General features: G+C 36.4%; 3 protein-coding genes and 1 long non-coding RNA gene across 5 annotated transcripts; 2 read left to right on the forward strand and 2 right to left on the reverse strand.

Annotated features, from left to right (window-relative positions):
• Positions 1–1,693: 1,693 nt before the first annotated feature.
• On the forward strand, positions 1,694–7,632 carry LOC113667155 (ceramide phosphoethanolamine synthase). Its single transcript, XM_027182943.2, has 4 exons — positions 1,694–2,519; positions 3,375–3,497; positions 3,604–3,684; positions 6,125–7,632. The coding sequence occupies exons 1-4, from the start codon at positions 1,755–1,757 to the stop codon at positions 6,149–6,151; spliced, it is 996 nt and encodes a 331-aa protein (XP_027038744.2). The 5' UTR covers positions 1,694–1,754; the 3' UTR covers positions 6,152–7,632.
• Positions 7,633–9,141: 1,509 nt separating this feature from the next.
• On the reverse strand, positions 9,142–14,167 carry LOC113667154 (kelch-like protein 28). Its single transcript, XM_027182942.2, has 4 exons — positions 12,287–14,167; positions 11,164–11,331; positions 10,543–10,842; positions 9,142–10,357 (listed from the first exon to the last, which is right to left on the reverse strand). Exons 1-4 carry the CDS (start codon positions 13,266–13,268, stop codon positions 10,095–10,097), a joined length of 1,713 nt encoding a protein of 570 aa, XP_027038743.1. The 5' UTR covers positions 13,269–14,167; the 3' UTR covers positions 9,142–10,094.
• LOC113667242 (uncharacterized) lies at positions 13,782–22,107 on the forward strand. Of its 2 annotated transcripts, XM_089212761.1 has the most exons (23): positions 13,782–13,850; positions 14,696–14,812; positions 15,171–15,314; positions 15,786–15,833; positions 16,137–16,265; positions 16,390–16,464; positions 16,644–16,747; positions 17,061–17,365; positions 17,567–17,610; positions 17,894–17,936; positions 18,337–18,404; positions 18,777–18,869; positions 19,031–19,133; positions 19,335–19,477; positions 19,585–19,734; positions 19,954–20,051; positions 20,132–20,230; positions 20,322–20,390; positions 20,521–20,613; positions 20,738–20,878; positions 20,962–21,056; positions 21,316–21,369; positions 21,511–22,107. In XM_089212761.1, exons 6-23 carry the CDS (start codon positions 16,408–16,410, stop codon positions 21,531–21,533), a joined length of 1,782 nt encoding a protein of 593 aa, XP_089068887.1. In that variant the 5' UTR covers positions 13,782–13,850; positions 14,696–14,812; positions 15,171–15,314; positions 15,786–15,833; positions 16,137–16,265; positions 16,390–16,407; the 3' UTR covers positions 21,534–22,107. The 2 variants fall into 2 exon arrangements, with proteins under 2 accessions (XP_089068887.1, XP_027038854.2); XM_027183053.2 differs by lacking the exons at positions 13,782–13,850; positions 14,696–14,812 and having other exon boundaries at positions 15,147–15,314.
• On the reverse strand, positions 15,125–21,637 carry LOC149043301 (uncharacterized). Its single transcript, XR_016188540.1, has 2 exons — positions 21,498–21,637; positions 15,125–15,404 (listed from the first exon to the last, which is right to left on the reverse strand). It is a non-coding gene; the product is annotated as an uncharacterized LOC149043301 (long non-coding RNA).
• Positions 22,108–22,173: the final 66 nt, after the last annotated feature.

Below are 22,173 nucleotides of genomic sequence, written 5' to 3' on the forward strand. Positions count from 1 at the left end.
ATGTAAAGTATTTGTTCAAATCGGTAGAGACGTTGTAGCTTAGAGGTATGGGGAGCCTCCCCATATAGAGGAGGATGGTGTCAAATGCAACCGTTAATTCTGTTTTGGTCTGTTAGAGCTGTTTCTTGGGTCAGTGAACCATAAATGTTAGAGCAATAACACCATATGCGGAAACCGAGAAAATCCTCTCAATTTTGTAAATGAGTTTAGAAATTTAAAAGTATACAAACAAATGCAATCATAAAAAGAGGCAAAGGAACGAAAAGTGGATTGGGGGGATTATGAAATTAATGCCAAAGATTGGAGCCTTTATGGCGTCTGGTTCATTATAAAAAGGGTCACAATCGGTCATATCAATTACGGAGTGAATTTTATCCTTATTTTTGTACAGGGACAAAAGTTACATCATGATGCAATTTCTTTTGTCACTGTGATTCGCTGCTGTTCTGCATGGTATCCATGACAAAAAAGTGAAAATGACCAGCAGCTGAGTAATGGAAGATATCAAGAGAAAGATTATTAGATGATGTTTTTTAGTCAGTGATACAGGAATACAGTTATCAGAAAATATATAGGGCCACGGCCGAGTTCTCGAAACTAAAGATCTTTCGTTTGTTTGAACTAGAAAAAGAAACCGTTATGAAGTCCTCAACTGACAAATCATCGTAAATGTAATACATATATTTTTTTGTTCTGTTCTGTTCTGCTTTTATCAGTCGCATTATCTATCTTCTAAGAGATTGCTATAATACCAGATTGGATTCCCCCTGCAAAAAATTTCTGCGTATTTTAGATTGTCTGCGCACCTGGCGGTTTTCTGTGTACTTAGGCGATGAGTGGTTAAGCCGCGAGAGGCTTGGGACGGATTCTTTGTTCAGGTTGTTCATTGTCTTTCTGTAAAATATAATGATAACATTGCAAATAGAAAAAAAAAGGGAAAAATAAAAGAGAGGAAAAAACTACCAAAAAGAGCTATCTTATATTTAGTAACGCAACAATGTACTATATATTCCAATATGCTCTGACCATTTGACTTTTTCGTTTGAGGGTTTTCCCTGAGCAGTGATCGGTGGGGTGATATCATCGAGTGACATTTGGCTCCCTGTTGAAGGTGCACGCTTCACAATTCAGAAAAGAAGCATTTCATTCTATATCTCGATTTAGAAGTATGGAAAAAACGTCTGTTGTAGTTTTCCTTTTCTGATATCCTCTCATGATCATTATTATCTTTATCATTATTATTATGACGTTTTCACGAACTTTTGTCATGTGTTGTATGTCGTAATGTCGTAATGTCCTTTGAACCGGAAAACCATATATGGAAGTGGTCTGATATGTGGTCTTTTTTGCGAACAAAAGGTTGTCAAATGGCAGTCTTATTCCCGCGGAAGATACTCTGGTACGCCTAAAGTTTTGTCGCCTCAAGAGATTCCTATTTTCAAACCATCTGAAAATACATCTTCCTAGAGTGATTTAGTAAATTGCGAGCACGTCCATATTTGGAAGACAGTCTTGTTGTCTAAAATTAGGCTTTGTCACGTGATTTTCAGGCGAAGAGAAAATTAAGAATAATGGCAGCGTTGTAGACCCTTGCGAATTTAAGGACGAAAGATCCCTTCACACCATCGTCATGGAATGAGTGAGTCTTACGTGTTCTCACAACGGCATTGCGACATCATAAACACGGCTCCTGGTTCACCACGAAAGACAAAGTTGCTGCGCAAGTTGAGACCGACTTGAGAGCAGACGACATCATGGCCGGCTGTGAAGAAAGCTGTGGATTTTACTTTGTCTTTGCCCTTGTGACATTTTTCGTGTGGATGGACCTAAGCTTTTTCGATGAATTAGCAGAACATGGTTCATTCTACAACGATTCAATGGCAGAACACATGATGTTCCCAGTGAAAACGGTCAAAATTCGGATGCAGGACCATACGGATCATTACGTCAATGTTCCTTCCATGCAATTTTTAAACGAGAATACGGGCTTGCACACTGTTCCCGGAGTTACTCCCAATCTTATTAGTGGAATCCATCTCTTTTTGGCTGTTATGGCAGCGAAGTGCTTTATTTCAGGTTCCCTTGCCATTCGTAGGCTGGGAGTTCTTTTTTATCAACTTCGCTGTGCGTTGGATATTTTAGACGGTGTTGTCTTTCGTGCGCAACAAAATATTAGAGGCAATTTTATGTCCGTTTGGGGATCGATGGGTTATTTAATCGACGCTTTCGCTGATATGGTGGGTGGTTTGTTGGTCGGGTTAGCATGTGCTGTATTTCTGAACCGTTATCCACCTTGGAAACGGGTTAGGACAAAGCCCCACGATGAATTAGAGTCGGGAAGAAAGACTGTGAGTTTTCAAACCGAAGAAGAGGAGCGTTATGTCCATGTTAGTCGGCGTTCTGTAAATATCAAAATGTTCCTCGTTATTGCTCAAATTGTTGCTAGGAGTGGATTCTGGGATCATTACTTACATTCCTATGTGGAATTATTGGAGACACCTAACCCCGATATTCCCAGAGTAAGTGGAGTTCATGAGGAGGTTGTCTGCTTTACACCACAACATCCCCTAGCTTATTATATTGTCTGTCAAGGGAAGATCTATGACAGCAATGTATTAATTGGAAGTTAATGTTCTTAAATGCTTTAGGAAATCTTGTTACAAAGCAGTAATTACAGGCAGTGCTGGCAAGGTGTATGGAATGATTTCAGTTATGACCTGTCAAACATTTTGCTCAGGGGAAATATGCTTGTGTATTTTGTCCCTCCTCCAAGCTCACAGTTTTCCTTGAGCTTTACTCTGTTGGCATCTTGGAACAGATAATGTTTGCAGACAAACATCCGTGCATATTTTTGCATTAAATAGGGGCTATTGTTTACATATACAATGCCTATATAATAGAGTTCACTAAACTGTTATTGCAGTTTGACTATGTAGTGAACAACAGTCATTGGTTACAACGTACTCAAAGACAAACTATGATAAGATTGTTTTATGGAGTCTCCTTAGGGTATTTTTTGCCTGCAAGATATGGATGCCAACATGGTGCAAATTTAAAAAATTGTCAATAAGGGAATCAAGCAGCTTCGTATGATCACATCATTGTTATATTAAAAAAAAGGGTATAGAATAATATAGCTCAAACATCTTCCTTTTATTGTAGATTTTGGTTGGGTTTAGGGTTATGGTTTAGGTTTAGGATTGAGGTTAGGATTTGAAATCATTATTAATGATGATAATTCCAAAATTAAGGAAGCTTTCATCATTAGGGCTTTGTTTTGGGTTGCTTGAGATCTGTGATTATGGTAACTATATCTTTAAACAGCAAATACAGCAATGTGACTTTACCAATTATGATTTTTTTTCTTTATAAAGGAGCTACAGGCGGAAGTGCTTAGTTATCGCAGTACGTGGGTGATCATGTGGCTGTGGAAAGTGTCCAGTGCTGATGCCTTTTTGCAATTTACAAGCCTGGCAATCCTGTTTGATAAGTTATGGGTGAGTAACTTGGTTGTTGTAATCACACTTGCAAAATTCACACCCTCAGTAGATAGACCTTCCTCTGGAGATCTGGCATTGACTTTATTTTTATTATTAATTTCAGGTTTGGGTGCAGATCCTAAATTACTTTGGGCCCCTTGAGCTTGCCTTCGTTATTGTTCTCTCTCAATTGCATTTAATGGAGGTATGGAAGTTTATATATAACAACTAGTAGTACCGGTAATCATTGATTATGAATTGTCTTTGCAGGGAAGAAATTTGGGTCCTGGAATACTTAGATTGGTGAACATGCCAGGAAGATGATGGATTTATGAGAGTAATGCACTTTGGAATGAACCATAATAATTGTCTGGGGAGAAATGGAAAATTATGTGTCTAACAAACAGTTGACTCTGGAGTATGACAATTTAAATTACTTATATCAGTGAATAAAGCAATAGATGCATATTAAGTTTTTACCCAGAAATCAAGGTAAAAGATGAAAAGTACTAATTTATTTCCACATGTGCAAATGGTTACCAGTCACTTTGCCACCACAGCAAACTTGCCACCACTGAGAGTCAAACTACCAGCTACCAGTGGCAATTTGATTCAGGCATTATGTGTAGCCAGTCGTTTGAAACTTACATCAAATAAAGCCAAGATGTAGTAATGTATTGTGAAAAGGGAAAGGGACTCAGAAGTTATGTGAAGCATCTCAGTTATGGAATGTTGACCATTAAATGTTGATGTCTTGAAGATTATGATCAGTTTGTGCACAGAGAAATCAAAGTGATTTTCACCAATTGATTTTTGCCAAGTGATATTCACAGATGTTTATGAAATCATACAAAACCTACATCAAATAAATTTTTGGTTTTGATAATAGGCAATTACTGTATTTATCAGTGTATAAGTTGACCTTTTATGACTGAAAAATCAGCCCAAAAAATCACCCTGGACTTCTACACGGGTCATAGACAAAGACCTGACCCAAGCAATTCAAGAAATTAGCATAACAATTGCCTGAAGGCCGTAAGTAAAACCAAGTTTACAAAACCAGTTCTGATTGTGTTCGAGTTTCATCAGTTTTCAGTGTGTTCTTCATTGACGAAAAAGTTTGAAATAATTAATTTTATGTGGCTTAAACAGAAGTCTACTGGAGCTGATTTCTATTGTATCTTCTGATATGTAGAGCAGATGTTTTCCCTTACAGTTTCATTGCTGTTTAGCATAACAATTGCCTGAAGTCTGTAAGTAAAACCAAGTTTACAAAACCAGTTCTAATTGTGTTCGAGTTTCATCAGTTTTCAGTGTGTTCTTCATTGACGAAAAAGTTTGAAATAATAAATTTTGCGTGGCTAAAACAGAAATCTACTGGAGCTGATTTCTATTGTATCTTCTGATATGTGGAGCAGACGTTTTCCCTTACAGTTACGCTGCTGTTTACAGTTTGTACTGAACTCTCGTTTTCATCGCATGTGGAGTTATTTTAGTTACCAGTGCTCCTCAAATTTGTAGTTTCCAAGATGGCAGTGTTTTCATCAAGTGATCCTTTGAAGCTCTGCGGTGTTCCTTCAGTCTACTAAATCTCCTTTCAAAAGGTTATTTAAATGCATGAAGATTTCATTTTCAAAGTGATTAACAAAATATGGTAAATTACTTCTCCAGTAAATGGAAGTGCTCATATATGCTTAAATCATGAATTGTGGTGATATAAACAAGTGTTTCTAAACTTCACACTGCAGTTTTTTTTTAATTCACTGTGTTTTCAATACATTCTCAGAAATAAGAGATCAAACACTTGGAAACTTTCTATCAGTCTGAATTTTTCTTTTACTAGAAATGATGAAAAATCCAATCTTTGACCTTGAAATGGGGGGTTGACTCGTACATGGGTTTGACTTATACATGGATATATATATACAGTAAGGGTGATTTTGCCGAAAGTGACTCTTATGATTTCAACATGTTTTATGTAATTCAAGGGATAACATGTTATAATTGAGATGCTACACATATAGTTTGAGTTTCTCTTGCTGTATTTGTTGGCACCTCTAATTTTGCAATACAACAACTTTACTTTCATTTCATCATGATGCAAATTTAATGTGAGGCTAAACATAACTCTTTAGTCAAATAGCCACTGGTGGTGATTTGACTCTCAGTGGTGTGGTGCCATTGACTTGAAAGCTTATTTTGTCGCTTTTAGACTTAAATGTCCATTATTTTCCAAGAGTATTCCATTATAATTTTCAAGATGTCTGAGTGTGGAATGAAATGGTATTTTTCTACTTGACAAGCTGATCTTGTTCCATACCCTCTTGGGCAAAAACTAATCAATTTTTTTACCCAAATTTTAGTAAATGTTTTATTGAATGGAATGCATCCCTTTTTTGAAGTGATTAGAATACTGAAATTTGCACCAATTCTAAAACTGTTCACTATTTGACAGGTTTTTAGCAAAAAAATTGATTAAATTTTAGAATATTAGTGCCTCTGGTAGTAATCAATCTAAAAATTTACTTCCTTCAGGCCCCATGAATATTCTCAAATATCATCTACATAAGAACTTAGAGCAATTGTTTGGAAACATTTTGTGCAGACACCTTCCACTGAAGTGTTCTTTCTCTTTATCTCTTTAGGTAAGAGCATACTTGCTTGGAACATGAAGCTTTTTTGAACCACATTGCATATTGTTCCTTATTGGAGCTTAATTAATTTCATTTTATTTTTAGACATTGTTAATGTTTAATAGACCACATGCTAAAGAGTGGATCAATAACAGTTACTGAAATAGAAGGATGTTAGCTTTTTCAACACCAGGGTTTATATTTCTCAGAAATGATGTTAATTAAATAGGGAATAGCTCACTGCTCAGGTTTAATGTGATCCCAAATGTTTAAATGGTTGCTTACATCTCAATCTGAGTTATAATTGTGCTTAGGTTCAGATTAAGTTGTGAATGTACATTTTCCTTAGCTATGTTCATAGAATGAAAATTGCTATCCTTTGCTAACAGTTACTGGCTAACCTAAAATCAACTTAAAAGATAAAAATTTCTGTTAATTTACACAAAAGGCAAATGGTTCTCTTTTCCACTTCTCATCATAAAGTGGTGCATGGATTCTCAACCCTGCACTTCCAAGATACTTTACCTTCAAATATTTTATAGGATATGATATGATATGATGAGGTACAACTGTGTTTATTTTTCACTAAAGAAACATTTAAATGAAAATAGGTGTCAAATCAAGAGCAACATTTTTGGTCAAAAATCCAAAGAAACTAAAAGCAGATTTTCCTTTCAGTTGTGTTCAAATTATTTTGGGATTGTATTATTAACACAAACTACTACAAGTTAAAATCAGAGTTGCACTAATCAGCATTAATTACATTTTTGTCTTTATTATTTTCAGTACAATTTTAATTCAGATTTATCTAATGGATCACTAGTGACATGATTAATACTATTGATGATATATATTAGCACATTTTCTTCACTTCTCAGTCCTAACTTGCTGTATCACAATAGAGTCGAAAAACAAAGAGATGTTTATGGAGAATTATTTAAAATATTTTCATACTATTTTTTATCTATTTATCACCACAATTGCTGAGGAGAAATTATCACTGTTAGATAACTTACTCCTTTTAAAAGGTTCAAAGGAAGAGAGACCACATTGTATATACAGAATTTACATCTATATAATGTACAATGTTTCTGTTATAATGAAGATCCCTACCTAATAAAAACATGTAATTGGTGAAGTTTTAAATGCGTAAGATTATGGCAAAAGCCTTAGTTTCATAAGTGTATGGGTGTACTTAGGAGAGATGGAAATTGATTTTTCAAACTAGTTGCAAGATTTTGTTCAAGATTTAAGAAGTGCCATAGCTACTGATCTTCCCTTAGTGTTACAACAGTATGCTTTGTTGTCAATGTTATCTCTTTCACATGGAAACCTTGTTTCCTTTAGATTTCTTTGCATATGAAAGGTGAAGAACTAAGGACCACTTAAGATGAGTAAAATAATTCTTATTGCCTCTCAATTAGTATGTTTATTATGAGAGTGATTAATTTAATTGCCATAATGATGCTGACTTCAAATAAAGACTTTGAAAGAAGTAATAAAGTGAAAGTAGGATATTATATTGGTGTACAGTCATTGTTTTCAGCTCCAATTTTCCATCCTCTTAACTTTGGCTAAGAAAATTAACGTTGCATTATTTAAGTGGTAAGGGTCTGAATTGATATCTATACAGTCATAATGTATTGTGTAAAATGGCTACCTCACAACCATATGGGACAGATTCCAGCTTCACCTTACAACAGAAAGCTTTAATAATGAACCATTAGGTTTATTTTGTACTGTTTGGCTGAACATCAGTGTACATTATATAAAGGAAACAAAAAATACAATCCACATTATATTAGAAGTAATTGCTATTGCAATACATTCACATATATATTGAAAAAACAAAAACAAAATGAACAGACAAGAGCTGGGAAACCATTTACAATTATTTTGGTTGGAAAGGTGGGCCTAAAAAACTTGTAAAAATCTGGTTAACCTGGGGATGGCGAAGGGATTATTTGGGATGCAGGATGGAGCTCAAAATTAATATAGGATGCATTTATTTCACAGAAAGGCAAAGTAAGGTGCAAATTTATGTTTTTTCTTAATTGTGACACATGAAGTGTTACTGTATTCAAAGTAGAGTTTTTCTAGAATTTGTGCATGAAACAGGATTAAGACCCCAGTGTCATCCAACTGCTAGACTATATACTGATACAAGTTAAGAAATGGGAAACTTCCAAATTCATAGGTAGTATATAGCTAAGCAGGGCAATTGTTGTCTGATTGATTTGACCAAAGAACAGTGTGGGTTGGATTTCTGTGGTCAGCACACCTGATTTTGTGAGATTACCTTGCCTTATTCTACTTTATCCCAATCCCGTGGGGCTCTAAGTGATGTGCTCCAAACTGACATTAAGCAGTAAGGCTGGATGGAACTCAAACAAGTTTATTTCCATTTGTACTTTGAGAGAGTTTTTAAGAGAAGCCCTAATGCGTCAACTAGGAGTGGCAGAATGATGCAGAATTGGTGGAATAATTGCTGGCGGATGAGATGAATTCATTGGTGATTTTATTGGTATTGGAAGAAAACAGATACTATTAATACCTATCAATCACCAACACACGAGTTTAGAGTAATTTTTTTTTAAAACCTGACAGTTTCTTTAAGAGCCACCTGAGGTATAGGATGTTACAATAAAAACAAACTTTTTTCCCTAATGTATGAATGTAATGGTCTCAATTACTGCATTCAACTGCACTACTAATATACAATCCAAGAAAGACTTGTGAATTCAGCAGCCATTATATCTAATTAGTACAAATATGGTGAAAATGATGGAGTTACTACAAACTTAACGTAACTCCAAATGGATAGTGGATCAGTGAAAAAGAAAATCAGAGAGCTTATTTTGCAATTCCTAGAAGTAGGCATAAGGTACACACTTCATGGCAATTAGCAGGAATTTGGATTAGAATGGGTCTTCTGTTTTCATCAGATAACCTAAGTTCAACTATTTCTGATACTAGCAATCTTTGCCTCCAAGCAGATCATATGATTAACATGTACAGACAGCATGAAATACACCAAATTCAGGGCCTTTTAATTAAGGAATATCTTACATGACAGTAATAATGAACAAAACAAGGAAGTATAATCCCTAATAAATTGTATGAAAGTGATACAAACATGATTTGCATCAAGATAACTTCACATCATCATTACTTGAGAGTAAATCTTCACTCATACAAGTAATAATATTGTTAATTAGCACATTGTGTTGATATTATTTCATAAGTTATGTCTTTCAGAAACAAACAGAGAGAAATGGCTGCACTAATAACTAACAGGAACTTAACATATTTCACACCCTAAACTAAAAGAATTTACTGAGATTTTGTACTGTTAAAATAAAAGGATTCTTCCAGACAAGTGTGAGTGTTAATGCATAATCAATGATGTCCAGTTGTGCTAAGGAGAATCTTTATCATTACCACAAATAGTTCAGCTGGCTGGCCATGGTACAGTCTGTAGATAAAACATATCACTACCACTCCTAAATTTAGAAAGAGAAGTCAGCTCACCCTCAATTCTTAGATTTCCAAGTAATAACAATGAGACCCATAAGACCTGTACATGTAAAAGTTTCAACCACTGACATGGCTGCCTGCCTGCCTGCACCAGGCTTGGGTACACATCAAATGTAAATAATTATTTTAGTCAAAGAATAAAATCCTTGAATTCTAATATTTTATGTTCATGTCACCCACATTAACCCTTCCTTGGCTGAATAAAACCTAAGATTATTTCTTTGTAACTTTAAGTTTATGGCTGATTAACTTCCAATATTTGCGGATTGTTTAAGCGTCTTAAATCAAGAGCATTAAACATCAGAGAAAAAATAAAGCTTATAAAATTATATTTACCATCCTGCCAATGACTGAATTATTGAGGGCTATCAATTCTTAATAATTATTTTCTGTCCATTAGAACAAAAGAGTCCTCACTGCATGTTTTATTTTATTGTAACAAAAGTTAAAGAGTCGCTATACCAAAACTACAACGACTTGAACACATGCTTTTGACATTGTGCCATGTATTTGTATTTGGATCATAGCACTGAACAAGATTGAGGTAACCTGATCCATCATGTCCTCCAACTGAATACAAAAATCCATTCAATACAGCAACACTAAGACCTGTTCGTGGTCGACTCATAGGTGCCACCATAGTCCATTCACTGGACAACGGATCAAAACGCTCCACACTTCGTAAATGGGACACCCCATTGTGACCGCCTAGTGCAAGATGAAAATGACAAATGAATTTGGCTGCATACATTGCAATTATCATGAATCACATTTAAAGCATAACATTAAACTTCTGTTAAAGTACATTGAATGAATTCTGACAATTCTTCACAATGGATGAAACAGTCACATCCGAAAAAATTCACAATTTACATATCAAATATTAATCTCACCAACAACATAAAGACATCCATTCAAAACTCCAACACCAAAATTAATTCTGTAGGTGCTCATTGCTGGCATCATTTCCCATGAATTTGAAGCAGGATCATATCTTTCAACAGTTCGGAGATAAGATGGCCCGTATCCTCCCAGAGCATAAAGATATCCATCACATGCTGCTGTGGCAAAGCAGCTGCGACTGTAGTGCATTGGCACCACATGACTCCACTGTTTGGTACGACTATTGTAGCACTCCACTGTGTTGAGGTAAGAGTTACCATCATAACCACCAAGAGAATAAAGGTACCCACCTGTTGGTAAAAGACAACGAGTTTCCTACCAAGACTGAACTTGCCTAATAAAGTTAGCGAAATTCAACACTGACTATTGGAAAAAAAAAATTTATACCATAGTATGGTACCCTTTAAACTTTTTTAGCAGTGTGATGTTGATAATGGCAATGATGTATCTCCTGCTCACACAACTAAAGTGTGTGTTTAGTAGGTAGAAAAAGTAATAACCTAGAGCTGGCCTAAGAAGTATCATACAAATGCCATCCACCCTCCAACACATACAAGACACACAGCACAGATATAACTGAAGCATTTCATCAAAAGTCAAAAGTTACTTGCCTAATGGTTGCACTGTGTGGTTGCTGCGACACTGATTCATAGGAGGTACTCTACTCCATTGCCCTGTATCAGGATCAAAACATTCACTTCCATTGTCACAGTACCTGAAGGGTGCTCCACTGTGGACACCAACACCACACACCAGGCCACCCACAGCATACAGTTTACCTGTGAGATACAGCTATATTAATATAACATTCACTTAAGATAGGTGCAGTAACTACCAATGGTTACAAACTGGTGTATCGGGTTGTATGACAATCTTTAAGAGGAAGAAGATTTATGAGCATTACATTGTTGTGACATAGCAACTAAAATGGTCAAAGGGAAAGCCTTGTTAAGATGGCACACTTTCAAAACTGAAACCAGTGCCTTAATGAAAGTCTAAAACAATTTCAGCTCTTGGATTAATTATAAGATGAGATAACTCAAGTTTGATTTGCCAAGCCATACTACTTACTGATAGTAGGAACAACCTTATAAATGCTTTGACTCGAAGTCTGAACTAACGATGTGTCAAACTTAACACATAAATTATGATAAAAAAGTTTTCCTGAGACTGCTGAAAATCTTAGCAATGCATTGTGAATATCTAATTTAATTCACCAACTGAGTAAACTGGCTGATATTTGATCATTTGAGCTAGTCTAAATTTAGATTAAAATGTACTAATTAAAGAAAAGTTCAGCATATGAAACAGGAAAAAATGCTCAACAATGTCAAGGACATGGAAATGTGAAGTATTTGATGAAGTTATAAATCACTTGAAATAGAATTGCAGTTCTTGAAGGATAGCAATGGGCATGGAAAATGTTGTGTTTGTTCCAAAGTCTAAGAAATATGCTCTCTCATTAAAAATATTCAGAGCTTTGCCTCCTCGACTCATGAAATTTTGTTTGCAGACTTAAAATTGTCTTTACCCTTGAACAAACGGGTGTAACTGGTAATAAAATTAGGATCAAAAGATCTCACGATTAATTTCTCATAAAACCCTACAAGGGTTTTATGTCTGAAATCTACAATGAAGATGATATAATTATCGGAAAGTATGTTGTTAGAAGTGAAACTATAACTCATTGAAGTTCACCTGTGTTGTCTTGATCGAGTCGAAACAAAAACCTACCATCTAATACTGCTGCTCCAAACTCGAATCTTCTTAGATTCATGCTGGACACTTCAATCCATTTGTCCCTCTCGGGTTCATAATATTCTACACTACTCAAAGTTGCAAAAAGACCATTTTTACCCCCCAAGGCAAAGATTCGCTTCGGCGCACGTCGAGGGATGACTGTGGTGCTAAAAGAAGGGCACTTCCCTTGAATATGTCTGTAATTTAAAGCATCATGTAACAAAACTTGGCTTGCTCTATCTGCCCGAATAAGTTCATTTGTCTCGTAGCTCAGTGTAAGAAAACGCGACGTCAACAAAGGTAAACGGACGTTCTGAAGTAGTTTTCCAAGAAGCGATATTCTCTCCTGGAGTTTATGCCTAATCCAAGATAGAACTGCTTCGAACACAACTTGTTCTGAAACAACGTTTAGGTTATCGTCGCGGAGTAGGTCCGTCAGCTGACAAGGTGACAAGAGGAGATATTCCTCGTACTGGATAACTTCTTGGAAGTGATCTTGAATGTACTTCCTAGATCTTTTTTGCAGACTTTGACAAGAGTACGCGTCTGCAAACTTGCTGATTCCTAAACAGTTGCTAGGATGAAGCTGTTGGCTGAGAAAGTGACAGCATATCTCCTTGACCCTGTTTAACTGCAGCATGTTGGCAGCTGGCAGCAAAACTTGGACGTTTTCCTGTGTAACTTGAGCTTTTCCTGTGTAGGCGAAATCGACTAGAATATGAAGGGCACTTTCGTCGATATCTTTCAAATAAATGACTTGTTTCTGGCTTTCAAGAAGCTTTCCTGTGAACATAGCATTAAAGTATGGGCTACACGCCGACAAGACTACACGATGAGCTGAAACTCTGTTTTTTCCGGCACAAAGTTCAACATCACACAGTTCATGTCGCTGGCGAAGTTGATTCAATCCCTTGAGCAGTTGATTTGAATGTACAATTTCAGGTGTACCTTGATTAGCCTCTGATTCATTAACCATTGTCTCAAAATCCTTCTAATTCTCGGCCTTAACGCCAAACTAAAGAAAGAAGACACCTAAAACTCCAAACCAAAACAAACGAACCCCTCCATGAAGTCTCTTTTCAAGAACCCAACGCTAGACACCTGACTGGACAGCGGCTGACTGCGGGGAATATGCGAAGTGGCCTTATCTCTGCCAGATGGTCTACTTCTGTTCTTATCGGCAGTCAATCAGAAGACTTTAACGAAAATATTTATACATTTTATTTATACTTTGCGATAAAAACGCTGATTTTCCCTCATGTATTGAACGAGATTTTTGAACGGCTTCCAGTACGTGTCGGTTTCGTTGGAAACCGCTAAAATACTTATGAAAAATTCATTGTTATCTATATTTAGACAAATGTTTACTAAAAATAGATGCTAATTGGATATAGAGTCACGAAACCAGGAAAAGACGACATGAAGGCGGCTAATAAGGCACGGGAAAGATGATAATTTAATTGAAAGAATGTTTTTCGTAGTTTGAAAAAGTTGATAGGTGGTAAAAACAAGGTTTTCGTTCTGAGCTTATCTGCAGATGTCTTCTTCAAACAGAAAGGTATCGAAATCTTTTAACTCTTTTTAGGAAAACCCCAATCAGTTCTATTTGGCGTTAGACGTGCATTTTACGTTCATAATTACCCAAATATGAACTGGAAAGGAAAACTAACAGGATAATTGGAGTCATCGAAAAGCATCAACTACAAGAAGGAAATGAGTCGTTGAAAACGGCGAACTAAGTATGAAAATGAAACAATAGCAACCGAAAGTAATTGCATTTTTGTGTTCATCTTTATCACTAGTATAACTCTCCATTATTTGAAGATCTTTAGAATTTTCATCCTTGATCATCAATTTAAAGAAACTACACTTGATATCAAACACAGACTACAATGTTTGGGCAAGACAGTTTATTGAGCAGCAGAACGAGACATTGGCGCTAGAGATCAGTAAACTAAACCAGTAAGGGTGGTGTGGGTGGGAAAGCGCGGACTAGCTCAAAACTGGTAGAGCATTAGAGCGATCTGAAATTCGATACACTAGAACAGCTAAAAGTAACTGATCGGGGGCGTGTTCTCTACGGTAATTATCCATCATCAACCATGGTGATCATTGTGTGAACATAAATAGCAGCTAGTCGCGGTCTTTTTAACATTGTAATTCACTACTGAGTCAAATTCGACAAGCGTTCATTATATGTAATAAGTGATTATCATAAAGAGATTCACAATTTTCTGGTATTTGAAATATGTAATTTCTAGTTACTAATCTCCTCTGGATCAATTCCACAAGAATCTATTGCCATAGTTAAGAAATCATGTTCTAACTTGGTTACTAATCATCTCTGTTCATCAAGAATCTTTGAGTCGAGGGTAGTTTTTTCATGCTGAGCTCCACACATAGGTCATCACCTTTTTAACATCTTGAAACCGTTAAGTCAACCTACTGGATAACTGGAATAAAGAAATGGTACCTGGACTGTTGATGCGCATTACGGAGTCCACTGTAAATGTTTAAAAGGTAAAGAGAATGGATAATGAAGATGCTCATGATATTTATTCATCTGTGGAAGTCTTTTTTTGTTTTGTTTTGTTTCATTTTCTTTTTCAAGAATGACAATGTCGAAGAGGGAACAGTTTTTTTTACTGTTATTTCCCTCATTATCTTTTACTTGTTTCACCTACCCCTCCCTAGTTGGTACTTTTCGAGAACGTTACCTAGCAACTGTTAGCAATTGACTTAGAAAGGACACTTTACATTCCTGCACAGTTTGCGCTGTTTGTTTTGTCGAGACAAAGTGCAAATATTTTCAAAGTGATCAAAGGCTTCTTATTTTCATTTCAATTTTATTTCGATGTTCTCATCAAATTTTAACAAGGGTCTTTACGGTCCAACTCGCACAAGTGCTCGGACGGAAATCAAAGACGTCCTTTTGCGCGATCATGTGTTACAAAACGGAGAATGGCACGGCGATGATCGGCAGAAGAATCCGTGGAAAACCTCCTTTTCTATTTCTTTTGAGGTAGGATTTAGCCACGTGTCAGTTATCACTTTCGTAGAATCTGTTGTTTTTTTTCTACGGAGTATCAGTTGCTCGTCAGATTGTAAGGATCTAGAGATGTAAGAGAAATATGTGAGCTTGCAATGAACAACAGCGGAACCCAGCGGGTCGTCAAGGGTCACCAGACTGGAGAGCCGCAAAATTAATTTGGAAATTAGTGATCGTGAATTACTCTAGAATAGAGAATACCGTTTACTTTGCCGATTATGTACTTAGAATCAGGCGGGTTATTTGCTCATTTCTCTTTTTTCAGCACTCTCGTGTACGCGTTGCAGCCGAAACCTTCGAGTCATAATTTGTTTACAGTTTGGATTCTCGAGTGATATGGTTGATTTGACATGGACATAGCTAGCAGTGAAACGATTGACGATAATTTTTTTAAAAGGAAATTTAGCTTGATTTACAATTGTTTAAATCGCGTGTTTTTCCTAGAAACCCAGCGTTGGAAAAAATGTCAAGCATGGCAAAGTTAACGTGCGGGTAAGTTGATTGAAAGACAACAAAGATTGTATTGATATTAATTATTGGAAAGTCTTACTACACAGGCTTGCTAAACAGATGTGCATGACATTAACTCTTGTTTAATTGTAACTCTGATGTTGATTTGGAGGTGCATTTCGCCTGATTTGTATGCTTCTAATGCTCTGTTTATTGTTGCTTTCATAGAAATGTCTTTTACTTTTACAAAGAAATCTATACTTAAGTTACATGGCTATGAGGTTTGATGAAGACTGAAAATCATTTATCTTTTCAATTCTCTGCTTCCTCTTTCACTTTGCGCAGACAAATGTAACCAGCTTTGTACTGGGCTCAGAGGGTGGTCTCTCACTGGCAACTACAGCAAAGGACTTTGATAACAAGCTTCAGGGAGCTCCTTTCAAAGCTGCTCCTAGCCAGTCAACCAGCATTGCTGTAAGTGGGTACATTTGTTTTGGTTGATATTTGGAACCGCATGGATAACACATGTTTACAGTGCCTGCTTGGGGTTAGTTAATATAATTATTCATACTGATGTGTCTGTTGTACCTGTAAACAGGATTTCTCTCCTAAGTACATGTCTGATGAAATATTTGGAAGGTCTGGATCAGTTTACAGCAGAACGTTTGCAAAGGTATGTTGCTAGAGCAAGTAAAGCCCATTATCTGATTTTTCATTCTTAAAACAGATAACAGTAAGTTTTAAAATTTATTGAATCTTTCAAATATCTAGTAATTGATAACTTATTTATCACCTTAACTTCTTTTGAACATGTTGATATGTTTTGTGTACCTGAGTATTTCTAATTCACAGGGACCCCAGGCACAAGGCTCTAATGCTAAAAACAGAGCTGAATGTCAAAAGCTTACCACCCATCTCAATACATCTCATTTTTATTTTGGGAGTGATTTAAATGGGTGAGTAATCTGGAGCTAAATGTTAAAATGTTTCAGTCTTGATGAATTTTTACAACTCAGTTTTCATTACACATTTTACAGGTTGTATTCTTGTTATCATGTTTTGTATATTATTGCCAACACTGTTATAAATATGACCACAATTGCTTTTGATATTGTCCTTATCAGTTTTATTATTATTTGACAACTTTTATATGGGTACCAAGGAAGCAGCAAAACTAGAGAGGTGGGATTTGACATCAAAGGATCCTCTGTTGTTATAATTTTTTTTTTAATGCAATGATCACTCAACAACCCTTTTTCTCATTCACAGATATGGCACAGAGACAAGGCACTCATTTGAGAAGAAGTTGGAACATTCTGCCAAGGAACCTGGCCAAAGCACAAACCTGGCTTCCAAAACAGCTCAGGAGACTTACAAATCAAGTGTTTTTAGACACGGTGATTGGAATGTGGCTGAACCTCACTTTATAAAACATTCAGTGACATGTAATGACTTCCATATCAAACCCTTTACAACAAGCCAAAATGTTGGATCAAAAGATACTAAAGGACAAAAACAGGAAAAAGATGTGTTAGAATACACTGAATCCAAAGTACCTTCCATCAGCCCAAAAGGTATTAATCAAAAGACTTCCAACGTACTTTGTCTTTGTTGCAATATTTACTCTCAGAAGGATGTGAGGAACAGCTGAGAAACAATTGATTTTTGTGGCCTTTGATAAAAATTAAACCTCATGTTTTAATTTTGGAATGAATACAAATATCAAGGCCTTGCAGTCCTGTGTGTTACCATGATGTGTTTATTGATTCTTACAGACAATCCTAGCCATCCTTATTATCAGCGCAGCACTCACTTTGTGGTAAGTCTCACCAATGAACAATCTGTCATTTAAAAGGTAAAACTGTATCCCTTGCTTTATTTGTTATGGATCCGAAATGATGTTAATGTTGGTAAATGCAAATTCATGACATTTACCCTAACAGAAGCTAGTTTTGCAACAATATTTGACCCAAGACACTTACAGAGTATGTAGATATGTACAGCAATCATACAGGTGAATGTAACATTCATAACAAGCATGTTGATCAGCAGTACCCTTTAAAATACCTACTGTGTAAATTGCTTTTCTTTTATGCTTGCAGTTAGGAACCAACACAGATGATAGAAGTTCACTTCATCAGAAAGGTAACATTGAACATGTAAACACTGTGAGCTTTATTCTTTTACCAGTGGATCTTACTCAGAAGTACTCCATCCCTTTTCACTCTTTTATCCCTAGGAGTGTCCACAAAAGAACTTCTTTTACTTTCAATATATTTTTTAAGCCAAAAGTGATGAGAAGAAACAAAGATACTGTATCAGCCAAGGGATACAATGTTTGATTTAAAGCCAAACTATCAGAGGTTATAGATTATAAATAATGTATGACTGACAGTCTGGGGAATTGTTCTTAATTTTACATCTTGGGGGTAAAATGGTGGATGTATATCAGTGAACAGTTTTTATTGTTATCCTCGTAAAATGTGAGAAACATGCAATAAATTATTCACATGATGTTTTGTCCAAATTACTTTTTGACCCTTAGATTTTATTCTTAGTAAGCGAGAGTGCTTGATAAAACCACCAGCAGCTCCTCCTCCAATCTCTTCCAAGGTGATTAACAGAACATGTTTAACTTACTTACATGATGTTATGTGCCCTGAAGCGATTGAGATCATATACAACCTTGCAATCTTCAATTGAAAATCAATAAATAGCTCCTTCAGTTCATTCTTACACACAGTGTGGATGAATTAGAGATTAGGGTTTATGTTTTCTTTTTCTGGAAAAAAAAGGAATATTCATCATTATCATTTCATTAATTTCAATTGTCACACAAACTTAGCACATTTTTTAATACATACAATAGCAAAACTTAAATCTATGGGTTCTTTTTAGCTGCATGTTTTATTACAGTAGTTACCATGAGGAAAAGATAGCTGTTGACCTTAATTCATGTATTCCTTTCTCCCCACTCATGACCAGGTTCTTCCAAACCTGGAGGACTGTAGGCCCTCTTGTTCAACACATACAGCAGATTTCACTGACCACAAGATTCAAATCACTCAAATTAGTCAGGTATTTGTAATTGCATTGTCATCAGGTGATCAACATTGTACTGTTTGTACTGTATAGATAGAGCATCTTGTCATGGTCATCCCCCATGGATTATGTGCCAAGTTTTCTTGTCTTTTGGTTACAATTATAGTCTCAGTTTGTTTCTTTTTATTTACTTGCAGGGAAGGGCTGCTGAGACAAAACTTAATAGGGCACGTCACAATACACTTGCTGTTGTCTTATCATGTGATGCACAATGTCATGCAGGTGACAGACAGGCATCAAGTAAGTCCCTTAAATGGTAAATTTACCACTTCCTTTCAAGAAATTTCTGTCACTCAAAGTGGTTAAAGAACTAAATGTTATTCTCAGTCAGTAATAAGCATCCATTTGATGATAGACAGTTGTGTGTGTTATGCGTTTATCTATATTTATTAGAATAAACTGCAGTGTTTAATTTGACCTCTTCATCATTTGGCACTCTAGTGACAGGGAGTGGTTACTTACATCCACCAAAGGACCATCCATATCTCAGCCCCCAGAGGGAACAAAATAGTAGATATCGATACTTGGACAGTGATGGAGCCCTTCTCAGAGCACCAGAGTGGCCTTCACCATCAGAGACAAAGGTTTAGTTTCATTTCTTATAGTGTTAGAAGTGTCATGTCAGTACTGATGATTAAGTTCCTGAAATGAAGTCTAAATGTCTGACTTATTTTCATTTTGTTTTGTTCAGGAGGAATTTATTCCCATTGAAGAGCTGGCTATGGGCAATGGAGCAGCCAAACTAAAGCAGAAAAAAGATGATTGCCTTGAGAGAATTACAGATAACAGGAAAACACATTTTCAGTTTGGCTCAGATAATAAACATAAACACACAGAACAGGTAATTAAATTCTATACCCATGAAAACATAACATTATGCTTGCCTCAAAATTCAAACAAAATGCTATTGGAAATGTAGAAATGTCTAAATAATTAAGTGATGTGAGTCAGCAAATTTTTGCCGTGCACATCTCATCCCATGTAAAGAGCAGTATATTTTATTACAAAATTGAAGTAGTTTAATATCAATGAATTTATAATAAACCTTGCTTTTTCTCAGCACGACCAGTTCTTATTGTCTCTACAACTTGATCCAGCCCTTCCAGCCGCAGGGAAGAGTGAAGGACCTGAACAGAAATACTCCCATGTATACCCAAGGTTAGAGAGTTAAGCATTTTTCATGTCAAATGATGTATGTATTTTTGGTCTGCAATGTTATTTCTTTGGGTTTTCCTTAGTGAAACAACACAGCAGGGAAGGCATCGAGTATCAGAGCCTCTCCCTCAGGACAAGGTAGCCACGATTCAACAACAAATGCTGCAGTTAAATCAACAGAGGTAAGAAAGACATTTGGTTTTCCTTCATTAAGTGGTGTGCGTGTCTCTGTGGCTATTCTGTCATTTATTAATTGTATTTGCATTCTTCAAGATTCTATAACTCAGGAGACACCATGAACATTCACTTGCGAAAAGCCTTCCTGGATTTTGATACAAGCTTGTGAGTACTTAAAAATACCTTCTAATGTTTTGCTTTTATTACTTAAAGCTCTTCTAGTTATTAATCGTTGAAAAATTTTTCTTAAGTAAGTCTTTCACCTTCAGTATGTCCCTTTTTTGCCCTTGCTTAGGAGTGGTAGAATTTCTATTGAAGACCTTAAATCTGTTTTGGCAAAACTTGGAATCGACATGGAGGAGAAAACCTTAGGAAAACTCATTGAAATGTAAGTGGAAAGTAAATGTTTGTGCTGACTTTACTCTAGCCTCCGTTCCAAATTCAGCATGTCCAGAGTGAGGAATAAAACTTCATGACAAACCTAATCAGGGCATTAACGGTTTACATCGCAGGTGCGATGCTGGTCGTACTGGTTTCGTGGACTACGAAGAATTTTCGAAATATTTGACGAAAGATGCTCTAATTAGTCTTGGAAATAAACCATCAAAGACTTCAGTGATGAAGACGGATTTCTGTTCACCAGAACAAAGAAGGTAGATAATTTAGCCGGTTCTAAACACCAGCTTTTCAGGATTCGTGATCTCGCTGTAGTTACTGTGTACGTGTCTATCCACAGACTCAGTTCTGCTCAGCTGCGTACGATAGAAATGGCTAAGAAGATCGCACCAATGAAAGTGAACTCGCATTACTTCCACGAGCATCACTCGGGAGGTATGTATTATTGAAGAAATGTAAAATGGTTTCCGTGTTAACATAGCCTGATGTAAACACGCGGGAGGTTGGGAGAACACGAGATAAGTGTAGGAAACCACGACGCGAAGTGGAGTGGTTTCCAGCTCATCGAGTGTTCTCCCAACCTCCCAAGTGTTTACATCAGGCTATGTAAACACGGAAACCATTTTACATAATATTATAGTTTCAAACCTTAAAAGCTGTTATTTCAAACCCTCTTCTCTACTTCTCTCGGTAGCACCTCGTCTCTCAACCACGGCTCAGGATTTCGTCCAACCTGACAGAAGGCCAGGTAGATGAATTTTTATTCTTGCATGCTCTGAAGATTGGGAGTGTTTTGTGCCCTGTTCTGTTTATATTAAGACCGTTTATTCTTTAAGTGTTTGTCATATCGTGCGTTATCAGTTCCTTCACACTTACTTTTATTTTCTAGGGAATCCTCGTCTTTCTGTGTGATAACATGGAGACAAATGTCACTGATCTTGTTCCACCCAAATTTCGGGAACGGTTAAATTTCTGTATTGTGTAGTTCTACAAGTGCGGTTGCTACGTGACTTGGGGGTGTCTAACCGATCACGTGACCCTCCGAAGGTGCCTTTCAACTTGGCTCTGAGTAGGAACCAGTCTCCCTCTTTTGTAAATGCATTACGTATAGGAAATCGTATGAACCTGCTCGTGCATTTCGTGATTTATGGGCACGAGTGATGTTTTGAAAGTTCTCAAAATTGCACGAGCCGTAGGCGAGTGCAATTTGAGAACTTTCAAAACATCACGAGTGACCATAAATCACGAAATGCACGAGCAGGTTCATACGATTTTTTATTTATTATATTCTCGACAAAATTACTCCATCGGTGTTTCCATGGCAACTTCTCCGTATTGCACTCTATAACCTCTATTGCACTCTATAACCTATTTATGCATTCATCATTGACCAATCAGAAACGCGATATTTTGTTGAGTATATAATAAGATTTTTTCATAGTGCACAGTTTAAGTTATTTGTGTCACATAATAAATCAAATTGTTCGCATAAAACCCTATGCTGGAGGAAACCTTACACGTGTTCCTCGATGTAGTTACAGACTTCGGCCGA

This window comes from Pocillopora damicornis, chromosome 7 (assembly GCF_964200805.1).
Source record: "Pocillopora damicornis chromosome 7, jaPocDami1.2, whole genome shotgun sequence".
Taxonomy (NCBI): domain Eukaryota; kingdom Metazoa; phylum Cnidaria; class Anthozoa; order Scleractinia; family Pocilloporidae; genus Pocillopora; species Pocillopora damicornis.